This window comes from Parasteatoda tepidariorum, chromosome 2 (assembly GCF_982258835.1).
Source record: "Parasteatoda tepidariorum strain Cologne lab strain chromosome 2, Ptep-v5.0, whole genome shotgun sequence".
Lineage (NCBI taxonomy): Eukaryota > Metazoa > Arthropoda > Arachnida > Araneae > Theridiidae > Parasteatoda > Parasteatoda tepidariorum.
The window spans coordinates 120205740-120218324 of record NC_141756.1 but is presented as its reverse complement, the minus strand read 5'-3'; the positions used below and the strand labels follow the sequence as shown (position 1 = coordinate 120218324).

The 12585-nt window shown below is 32.8% G+C and overlaps 1 protein-coding gene across 3 annotated transcripts in view; it reads left to right on the top strand.

Moving 5' to 3' along the window:
- The first annotated feature begins 8009 nt into the window (after positions 1-8009).
- The window catches only part of INPP5E (Inositol-3-phosphate synthase), a 42925-nt gene continuing 38349 nt past the window's right edge, over positions 8010-12585 (top strand). For all 3 annotated transcript variants that reach the window (XM_043056330.3, XM_087158235.1, XM_087158234.1), the window contains exon 1: positions 8010-9805. In XM_043056330.3, coding sequence (XP_042912264.2) covers positions 8328-9805 — 1478 coding nt within the window. In that variant the 5' untranslated portion in view covers positions 8010-8327. The remainder of the gene's footprint in view (positions 9806-12585) is intronic.

Below are 12585 nucleotides of genomic sequence, written 5' to 3'. Positions count from 1 at the left end.
AAGCCTTCTAAAAAGCTTTAAAATTTCAAAGAAACTTTTCTATGTTAACTAACGGCACGGTATCGGACCTTAATATTGACCTATAATATTTTAGTTGGACCAGGTATTATATTACAGGGTAATAGTGTACCCTAATACGGGAAATAATTATAGGTCAATTAGGGGGTACACAATGAGTTTCTATATTTTACTATGTGTGCGTATCTAATATAACTGTTCGGAAGAGCTTCAAAAGAGGAAATTCGCCTTCTAAAACCCTTTAAAGATAGAAAGCGCGAAGTCCCTCTTCACTGTTAGCCCGATTTCGGACCTTAATATTGACCCATAATATTTAAATTGGACCACATATTATATTACAGGGTAATAATTTACCCTACCACAAGAAATAATTATATGTGAATTAGGGGGTACACTATGTATATTTTAAATAGTGCATTAATACAAGGAAATTCGAAGACACTTTTCAATGTTAACTAACGGCACGGTATCGGACCTGAATATTGACCTATAATATTTTAATAGGACCAAGTATTATATTACAGGGTAATAATGGACCCTACCACAGGAAATAATTATAGGTCAATTAGGGGGTACACAGCGTGACCCTAAAGTTTACTATGTATGCATATGTGAAATAATTGTTTCTGAGAAGCTTGAAATGAAGAAATAAGCCTTCTAAAATGCTTTAAAAATTCAAAGACATATTTCAATGATTAACTAGCGCAAGGCATGATATCAGACCTTAATATTGAACTATAATATTTAAGTTGGACCACATATTATATTACAGGGTAATTGTGTACCCTACCACGGGAAATAATTATAGGTGAATTAGGGGGTACACTATGTATATTTTAAATAGTGCATTAAAACAAGGAAGTTCAAAGACACTTTTCAATGTTAACTAACGACACGGTATCGGACCTTAATATTGACCTATAATATTTTAATTGGACCTAGGTATTATATTACAGGGTAATAGTGTATCCTACCACAGGAAATAATTATAGGTGAATTAGGGGGTACACTATGTATATTTTAAATAGTGCATTAAAACAAGGTAATTCGAAGACACTTTTCAATGCTAACAAACGGCACGATATCTGACCTTAAAATTGACTTAATTCACTATTGCTCAAAACGAGGAAATTCGCCTTCTAAAACTCTTTAAAGATAGGAAGCGCGAAGTCCCTCTTCACTGTTAGCCCGATTTCGGACCTTAATATTGACCTATAATATTTATGTTGGACCACATATTATATTACAGGGTAATAGTGTACCCTTCCGCGGGAAATAATTATAGTTCAATTAGGGGGTACACAGCGTGACCTTAAAGTTTACTGTGTATGCCTATGTGAAATAAAGTGTTCTGAGAAGCTTAAAATGAAGAAATAAGCCTTCTAAAATGCTTTAAGAATTCAAACACATCTTTCAATGATTAACTAACGCAAGGCGCGATATCAGACCTCAATATTGACCTATAAAATTTTAGTTGGAATAGGAGTTATATTACAGGGTATTAGTGTACCCTATCACAGGAAATAATTATAGATGAATTAGGGGATACACTATGTATATTTTAAATAGTGCATTAAAGCAAGGAAATTCGAAGACACTTTTCAATGCTAACAAACGGCACGATATCTGACCTTAAAATTGACTTAATTCACTATTGCTCAAAACGAGGACATTCGCCTACTGAAACCCTTTAAAGATAGGAAGCGCAAAAACACTTTTCAATGTTAACGTAAAGCCCGATTTCGGACCTTAATATTGACCCATAATATTTAAATTGGACCTCATATTATATTACAGGGTATTAGTGTACCCTACCACAGGAAATAATTATAGGTAAATTAGGGAGTACACTATGAATATTTTAAATAGAGCATAAAAACAAGGAAATTCGAAGACACTTTTCAATGTTAACTAACGGCACGGTATCGGACCTTAATATTGACCTATAATATTTTAGTTGGACCTGGTATTATACTACAGGGTATTAGTGTACCCTACCAGAGGAAATAATTATAGGTCAATTAGGGGGTACACAGCGTGACCCTAAAGTTTACTATGTATGCATATGTGAAATAAAGTGTTCTGAGAAGCTTAAAATGAAGAAATAAACCTTCTAAAATGCTTTAAAAATTCAAACACATCTTTCTATGGTTAACTAATGCAAGGCGGGATATCAGACCTTAATATTGACCCATAATATTTAAATTTGACCAGGTATTATACTACACGGTAATAGTGTACCCAACCACAGGAAATAATTATAGGTCAATTAGGGGGTACACAATGAGTTCCTGTATTTTACTATGTATGCGTATCTAAAATAAGTGTTCGGAAGAGCTTAAAATGAGGAAATTCGCCTTCAAAAACCCTTTAAAGATAGGAAGCGCGAAGTCCCTCTTCAATGTTAGCCTAAAGCCCGATTTCGGACCTTAATATTGACAAATAATATTTAAGTTATACCACATGTTATATTACAGGGTAATAGTGTACCCTACCCCAGGAAATAATTGTAGGTCAATTAAGGGGTACACTATGTATATTTTGAATAGTGCATTAAAACAAGGAAATTCGAAGCCACTTTTCAATGTTAACTAACGGCACGGTATCGGACCTTAATATTGACCTATAATATTTTAGTTGAACCAGGTATTATATTACAGGTAAAAAGGGTATCCTACCACAGGAAATAATTATAGGTCAATTAGGGGGTACACAGCGTGACCCTAAAGTTTACTATGTATGCAAATGTGAAATAAGTGTTTCTGAGAAGCTTAAAATGAAGAAATAAGCCTTCTAGAAAGCTTTAAAAATTCAAGGACATTTTTTAATGGTTAACTAACGCAAGGTGCGATATCAGACCTTAATATTGACCCAAAATATTTAAATTGGATCAGGTATTATATTACTGGGTATTAGTGTACACTTCCACAGGAAATAATTATAGGTCAATTAAGGGGTACACAATGAGTTCCTGTATTTTACTATGTATGCGTATCTAAAATAATTGTTCGGAACAGCTTAAAATGGGGAAATTCGCCTTCTAAAACCCTTTAAAGATAGGAAGCGCGAAGTCCTTCTTCAATGTTAGCGTAAAGCCCGATTTTGGACCTTAATATTGACCCATAATATTTAAGTTGGATCAGGTATTATATTACTGGGTAATAGTGTACACTTCCACAGGAAATAATTATAGGTCAATTAAGGGGTACACAATGAGTTCCTGTATTTTACTATGTATGCGTATCTAAAATAAGTGTTCGGAACAGCTTAAAATGGGGAAATTCGCCTTCTAAAACCCTTTAAAGATAGGAAGCGCGAAGTCCCTCTTCAATGTTAGCGTAAAGCCCGATTTTGGACCTTAATATTGACCCATAATATTTAAGTTGGACCACATATTATATTACAGGGTAATAGTGTACCCTACCACAGGAAATAATTATAGGTCAATTAGGGGGTACACTATGTATATTTTAAATAGTGCATTAAAACAAGGAAATTCGAAGCCACTTTTCAATGTTAGCCAACGGCACGGTATCGGCCCTTAATATTGACCTATAATATTTTAGTTGGACCAGGTATTAGACTACAGGGTAATAGTGTACCCTACCAGAGGAAATAATTATAGGTCAATTAGGGGGTACACAGCGTGACCCTAAAGTTTACTATGTATGCATATGTGAAATATGTGTTTCTGAGAAGCTTAAAATAAGGAAATAAGCCTTCTAAAAAGCTTTAAAAATTCAAGGACATTTTTCAATGGTTAACTAACGCAAGGTGCGATATCAGACCTTAATATTGACCCAAAATATTTAAATTGGACCAGGTATTATATTACAGGGTAATAGTGTACACTACCACAGGAAATAATTATAGGTCAATTAGGGGGTACACAATGAGTTCCTGTATTTTACTATGTATGCGTATCTAAAATAAGTGTTCGGAAGAGCTTAAAATGAGGAAATTCTCATTCTAAAACCCTTTAAAGATAGGAAGCGCGAAGTCCCTCTTCAATGTTAGCGTAATGCCCGATTTCGGACCTTAATAGTGACCCATAATATTTAAGTTGGACCACATATTATATTACAGGATGATAGTGTACCCTACCACAAGAAATAATTATAGGTCAATTAGGGGGTACACTATGTATATTTTAAATAGTGCATTAAAACAAGGAAATTCGAAGACACTTTTCAATGCTAACAAACGGCACGATATCTGACCTTAAAATTGACTTAATTCGGTAGTGCTTAAAACGAGGAAATTCGCCTTCTAAAACCCTTTAAAGATAGGAAGCGCGAAGTCACTTTTCAATGTAAACGTAAAGCCCGATTTCGGACCTTAATATTAACCCATAATATTTAAATTGGACCACATATTATATTACAGGGCAATAGTGTACCCTACCACCGGAAATAGTTATAGGTGAATTAGGGGGTACACTATGTATGTTTTAAATAGTGCATTAAAACAAGGAAATTCGAAGCCACTTTTCAATGTTAACTAACGGCACGGTATCGGACCTTAATATTGACCTATAATATTTTAGTTGGACCAGGTATTATATTACAGGGTAATAGTGTACCCTACAACAGGAAATAATTATAGGTCAATTATGGGGTACACAGCGTGACCCTAAAGTTTACTATGTATGCATATGTGAAATAAGTGTTTCTGAGAAGCTTAAAATGAAGAAATAAGTCTTCTAAAAAGCTTTAAAAATTCAAAGACATTTTTCAATGGTTAACTTACGCAAGGCGCGATATCAGACCTTTTATATTGACCCATAATATTTAAATTGGACCAGGTATTATATTACAGGGTAATAGTGTACCCTACCACAGGAAATAATTATAGATCAATTAGGGGGTACACTATGTATATTTTAAGCAGTGTGTTAAAAACAAGGAAATTCGAAGACACTTTTCAATGCTAACAAACGGCACGATATCTGACCTTAAAATTAACTTTATTCGGCAGTGCTTAAAACGAGGAAATTCGCCTACTAAAACCGTTTAAAAAAACATTTTGAGATGCTAACCAGTTGTAATCCGCAAATAATAAAATAATTTTCAAATCCATGAATGGAAGTTAATTAAAATAATTAAATTAAATAAACATAAAGGCATTACAAATTTAAAAAATTCGAAAGGTATGAATAATTTTTTTCAATCTAAGCAGTTATTAAAACATCTTTCATTGCCCAAGTACCTGAAATTTTCATTGAAACGTAGAAAAATTGATTTCGGTTTGCATGACAGTAAATCTCTATTTGTAGAAAAAAATTCACACTTTTTACAATAGGATATATTTATTTTAAAAAATATATAAGGCAATGTTGTTTATTCTTAGTTTTTTTAATACAATTTATAAAAAAGTTAGTTTTCCAAGTGCGCCCTAAGTGCCTGGGGCTCCCGGGCATTGCTCGTGTAAACCCATACATAAAGAATGTTAGAAATTCCAAAAATTCTCTATTAGGTTTTGAATCGTATTGGATCACATGATAGAGGGGGAGGAGCATACAGGGGTGGATCTACTTAAGGGCTTTTTGGGCTGCAGCCCAGGGTCCCGTAGATGCAAAGGGCCCCAGTCCTCACTGAAAACAATAGGTGCTATTTTGAATTTAAAAAAATATCTAATATTAAAAAAAAAAATATTATAAGGTTGGAAACCCTGAGATCAATCAACCCATGCATGTGCGCGTCTATCGAACGGAATGCTGCTAATAGGGCGGGTCACTACAATGGTGTATAAGCGCTACTAAAACAAAAAAATAAATCCGCGAATTATGTGCCATGTGCTGCGCATTCCCTTAACCTAGTTGGTGAAGAATCTGTTAAGGTTGCAACCGAAATTGCGAACTTTTTTGGAGTAGTGCAAAAAATATACGTTTTCTTTTCTAATTCGACCCATAGGTGGGAACTGTTAAATCGTGAAACAAAACTCAAATTTACGTTAAAAAGTTTAAGCCAGACCTGATGGTCTTGTCATTATGATGCTGTCAAAGCTTTAAAAATTATTATTAGGACATTATGAAAATTTTCGAAAGTTTCAGCGAAAATCAGGATGAGAAAGTTGATTTCCGGAAAGAGGCATTTAATTTAGTTAATAAAAAAATACAGAGTCCTGGTTTAGGTATTTGTGAAGGCAATAAGTTAATTGTGTCATTGAAAGACTTCGTGAACAACATAAGACACCAATCAGATCAGAAGCTTAATAAATACGAAGAGAAAGCTAAAAAAATTAAGTACTAGTGTGGGAATAGACTACAATGACATAAACAAGAGACACATCACTCCAAAAGTTTCAGATAAGTCTTCAGATAAATTCTCAGTATACGGTGCAGAAAAATTTAAAAGTGACACGCTAAACGTTGAGTTGGATAAACTGATTATGGTTTAAATAAAAGGAGCCAAGTCTATGAGATTTATAGCAAGAAATTCAAATTTTTAATGGATTTGCAAGACAAAAATATGGAAAACATAAATCTGGAAAGTGTATGTAATATTGTTCATTATTATCCAGATGACGTAGTGAATGCATTTAGTGAATGCGTGCATTCAGTTAAAATCTTATTCAGTCTAAGCCAGAGTCTTACACCTCTTGCAGTGAAATTTTTATGCTAATTTATGAAAAGAAACTTGTTGATGTTTTCCCAAATTGCTATACTATCTTAAAGATTTTTTTAACTTTGCCAATCACTAGCTGTAAAGTGGAGCGCTCTTTCTCCAGGATGAAAACAAATATAGGACAAAACAATGTCGAACCACACACACAAAAATGCAGAAAGGTTGCTTTATAATTTATATAACATAACTACACATAACCTGTCAATTTCTTTTGCAATAATGTTGTACAGTTGCTGTTTGAATACACAAATAAAAATAAATAAATAAAAAATAAATAAAATTATTTTATTGTTTTCGATAGTTCTACATCACTATAGAAAACAGTTTTTTTTTTGACAAAATGGCTATTAGGGCCCCTAAGTAATTTCAGCCCTGGGCCCCACAAATTCACGATCCGCCCATGGGAGCATATACTCCTGGCCTCGCCTCCTCTTGAGTTGGATGATTTTTTTAGGTTTAAGTTCAAAATCCTTGAGATATTTTTCTATTTCTTGGATATCAGAGTCTATTTTAAGTCCACGAATCAAGGTTTTATTTTTTCTGGAGTAATTATTGGAAACAGCAGGTGGAGTCACAATGGGTTGGGTTTTAATCACTTCTGGATTCTTTGTTATTATCTCCGGCTGAGGTGGGGAATCAAATGATGAAGTACTATTTTCTGGTCTATTTTCAATCTTAGCTGGCTTTTTCCTCTTCCTCTTTTTAGCAGGAGGTCCGGTGCGCGGTGTTGCATTCAGAATCCGTGGGCTCCGTTTTTTCTACCGCAGGGGTAGGGGTGGTCTCGGGAACTATTTCCTTCAGTTCGGTCTCTGGTTGATTTTTTAGTTGTCTCATTTTTTCTCTGCAGACTAGTCTAGCAGTATTCGCAAGTCTTTTGAAATGATCGTAGATTTGTCCATAGTCACAAGTTTTAATGAAATCAAAAATCACATTTCCATGGGAAATCAGTTCGTCGATAGAAAATTTGGAGTAGAACTCTTTCAGGTCGATGGCTGAGTCAGATGGTTGGAAACTCGGTGGAACATTGATAGCTGCTAAGGCTTCCTCGAATGATGAGTATTCAATAACATCGATTAGTTCATCATCTGATTTCATTTCTGGAGTTTTAGGGCGGCTAGGTGGTAACACCTTTCCGCCTCGAGCAGTTCTTAAGGGCATAATTTTGGAGCAAAATAAAACACGTGTTGTCTCTATCACACGGTACTGGTCTCATCACAGGCTGAGCAAAGTGGGCACCAATCTACACACTGACCACAGACAGTGACTTCGGTGCTCTCCTGAGAACCGTGTGATCCCGTTAGTGAGAAAAAGAGAACTTGAATAATGCCTCTTTCACTAGAAATTATATTTTATCCAATCAAATTCTAATCTCCTTTAATGGCAATTGAAAATGCGCAAATCGAAGACAAAGAGAATGACTCTTCAGAAAACAACCTCAAAGATATTGATTGCATGGTGATTGATGTAATTGATCAAACAAACAGAAGTGAAATTGAAAGCAAACAGAACGACCATAAAATGTGTGGTGGAGCGCCATCTTCTACTCTTATGTTTACTTCTAAAACTTTGAAAATACAGAGCGTAGCTCGTCATTCTTTTTAAATAATACTCAATCATTGCTACTTGATATTTATAATGGAAGTGCTAATTTGTATTTATAGACTTTAAAGAACCAAATCTAAAATGTCTAGTCGCCCAAACTCTAGTCGAAATCATCCGAAAAGTATGTACAGTTCTTTACCAAGCGCAAGTAAAATTTATGTGAGTACTACAAAACCAAAACAGAAAAATATTCATAGTGCTAAAAGAAAACGTAAAAAAAGTGAACATGAGAATAGTATCGTTGAGAGTATTGCTAGTGATGAAACTTTGATTTCTTTAACAACTCCAATAATATCATCTTCTCAATTAGGTTTGAAAGCCATAGATTCACCTCAAAATATTACAAACAAGTTTAGTAATTCTTTGTCAAAGGAGGAATGGGTTGAAAAAATTGCCCAATTTGATGAAAGTGACAGTGATTCTTACACCCATGACGATAAAGTAAGAGTTGTAAACACTTATTTTGACGTTTGCATTGAAAGCGACGAAGATCATGGAGCACCTTTTCACGAACCTAAGGAATTATCCAAAAAGTCCAATGATGATAATAAAATTGATGATCCAATTGATGATGAAAGTACACAAATAAACACTCCAAGTCTCACACACAAATCTGATCCTGAAAACTATTTAATAACTGAGGAGTTGTCAAAATCAGTTGAAAATATTGTGATTGAAAAACCTGCAATTGAAACAAATGTTAAAAACATACTGAATGATTCTAACTCTGCATGCCTTATACAAACAGTAAATGATAATGGTCAAAAATCAATTTCAAAGGAATCAAACTCAATAATTTTAAATAATAAATGCTCCGAAGAGGACGGTCTTACTGTGAGGGATGATGTGTTGGAAAGAAATGGGTCTCAAATTGATCCTAACATCTCTCAAATATCAGATTGTAAAAATGTTAATTCTGATTCTTGTAATAATTTAAAAAAAGAAAAAAGTTTAATTGTTGAAAATGACGAAAAAAAATCGCATTCACACGATGAGAAGCCAGAGAATATTGTTGAGTTAGATGAAAAACTTATTGATCCACATATTCCAAAAGTCCCATATAAAACTGAAAGTGCTATGAATGCAACAATGACTTTTCCCAGTAACCTTGATACTGATGAAATAATGACGTGTAGTCTTGATAGAGATGAAACAATGCTTCTGAATGAATGCCTGGAGCAAGATAGTTGTACGGAGAGTGAACTTATAGATTTAAATAATATATCAGATCATTGTAGTAATGATGAAACTAACGGAGAATCAAAGGATAAATATTTAGAATCAAATACTATAATTGAATTATTTCCTATGAAGCGTTCCATTTCTTTACCGGAAGGCTTACAGGCACTGAGAGAACATTTTCATGCTAATATAGGCTCTAATATTACTTCAGATAAAGCAACTATTACGTCTGATTTATTTACAGTAGATAGTGTTAAACCTATGAAGTGCCTTAAAGAAGATCATACATTTAGAGGTAGTAGCACCGTCGCATCTGGAGAAGATGTGCCAATAGTTGATATTTTGCCCACTTTAACAATGTTAAAAGCTAAGATGAGGTAGTAATTCTTTGAAAATAATTGATGTGCTTGCCCTTTAAAATCAATTTTATTTCTCTTTAATTTCTTAGTTTAGTGTAGCCACTATTACATGGATAATTTAATTTGGCATTGTGGATTTCTGCACTCATTCTCTGAACTATAATTGCTGAGGGTCTGAAAATTTACACACAATTTGTGAAAATTATATTAGAAAATCAACACAAAAATATGATAAAGTAAGAAAATATTTTCAAAAATTGTCACTTCAAATAAAAATCATTTATGACAGGTAAATTTCTGTATATTTTTAACCGTCTAAAAAAGTTAATTTTGCTATTGTAAAATTGAGGGCTTATAATTGTATTCAAATTTAAAAATCATTGTCCATAGTTAAATTTCAACTTGAATTTAATAAAAACATGCATTTTTCCTTTACTGTGGCAATTTTGGTTTCACATTATGCAAAAGCTTATTTTTAACATTGTTCTATTCAACTTTTTCACAAATCATTCTACCACTAATCCATTTTGGCTTACTATCGGTCTGCAACGTATGATAGCACCCAATCATGTTACATGTTTAATGAAATACTTGAGAGTCTGCATGTACGTTTACTGAGCTGTGTTTGGTGAGATTATTGCACTCTCATGTGCAACTCTGCTGCATTTTGCAAGGTATTCTCAATTCCAAACACCATTTTCCACTCACTGAAATCAAACAGAAAAACTTGATCTTTTTATAGTGGCTAATAAAATGGAGAAAAGAATTCTTTGTCTGAAACTAGTTATTTTATCATAGTCATGTAAAGTCTTTGAAAACTATTTTGCATTTTGTTAATGTATAAAGGACTGAAAAATATATTTTGAGTGCTTAAAAGGTACTTTAAAGGTGCTTGTTTTTTGTTGAGAGATTTGGCTACGCACCGTGCATAATTTGCCCTTCAATCGGCTTTTTATGGTGTTTGCCTGAAACAGATTTGTTGTTTGTTTACTTCTTTAGCATAAATTAAGTTGTTAAAGAAATCAATTTTTTAATTATAAAATGCAAATTTTCAACTTATTAAAATTAATTTTTAAACTAAAACCTGATTTTCTACATTAGAACATCTTTATAACGCAAACCTTGAAACAAGATTCACGGATATTTCCATGTTGTGATCTATCGCGCCAACTATTAGCTCCAAGGTCCCGAATAGATTTTAAACTTCAGAATTTTTTTAATGAAAGCATGTAGATGCTTGCCCAGGTGTGGCTACGAATTATACCTTTTGAGTTGGTCCCTTTCTGTCAGGGTTGGCAAGTTTTTGACACATGACGGTTTTTACCGTCATGTCAAAAACCCCTCTGTCAAAAACTGTCAAAAACCCATAGTTTTGGTAAAACTGTATTTTTATTTGAGTTTAACTGCTTATAATTTAAAATTAATTAATTTTTGGGCAATAAAATTAGAAAAAAAGTTGTTAAAAGATATTTAAGAACAGATTCTTGCATTTTCACAACATGATTATATCAAAACATACTATTTGAATAAAAGTATTAGGATACTAAACAAAATTTTCAATATTTCCAAGCATCATTTTGTTTGGCATATTACATTACTGAAGAATGTCAAGTCATTCTTGACTTAGAGTTTGTTAGTAGTTACAAGTTTTGAAAGTTTTGTTTAGCTTATTTCTAATATTTAAGAAATGCCAAATTTTAAATTCTTCTTTTTAGTTCTTGAATTTATTAACAGTTTCAAGCTTTTTTGTTTGTTTGTTTGTTTGTTTATTTCTAACAATTAAGAAGTGCAAAATTTTGAATCCTTTGCATATCAAGCTATAATGATAAAAGTAAGTATCACTATTTTCGATAAGTTTATTACAATATTTCCATATGAATGTATATCCTTCAATAAGAATACACGTATATAGTTGCAAAATTAATAGCAATCATTTACAACATTCATTTATAAAGGCAATTATGTGAAAATAATATATTGTCCGCTATATGCCGTAAATGAAAGAAAACAGTAGGTTTTTGACGGTTTTTACCACTGTCATGTCAAAAACCAGTTTTTGATGACAAAAACCCAACCCTGCTTTCTGTGTTATTTTTTTTAGTTTGCTCGCTGGCCACTGCCCCCGGAAGTTGCCCAGACTTGGCAATTTTTCTGCCACGATACGGAAATCTGCCCCATGATTCTTTGAGTTACGTAGAAATTTGTATTATATATATATAATTTCCCATATTAGAAAACTTAGTTACTTAACGTGGCTTTGTATATCTGGTACACATCAATAAGGCTTTAATTAGATTTTGAAATAAAAATAATATAAAACATAAAAATATACTCTTACGTATATTTTAGTTATAGAAAATTTTTTAGTTATCTGACGCATTAAAGCTAAAGACAACAACTTAGAGTCTGCTTTAAAGATTGTAGCTAGTATTAATGTTATTTATGTTGAATTGTGTTATCTTATACTGCATTATTTTATTTCACCAAATGCTATAACCTAATTCTTAAAATGAATTTAAAGAAATATCTATTAGTTACTTATATGAAGGTGGCTTTAAATTTGCACTATCATGTTTTTTTTATTTTTTTTTATACTACTGTCCTGCTATCAAAGAAAGCATAGCACCTATTTTTGCTCACATATCAGTTTAAAAAATTTTTCATAATAGCTTCAATACAAAAAGATTTTTTTAAAAAAAAAAAACACTAATACAAAAGTTTTTTATTACAAAAAGAAATTAACTATGGCATGAAACAATTATATCTACCATATACAGGGTATCTGCCCGCCTGGAAAG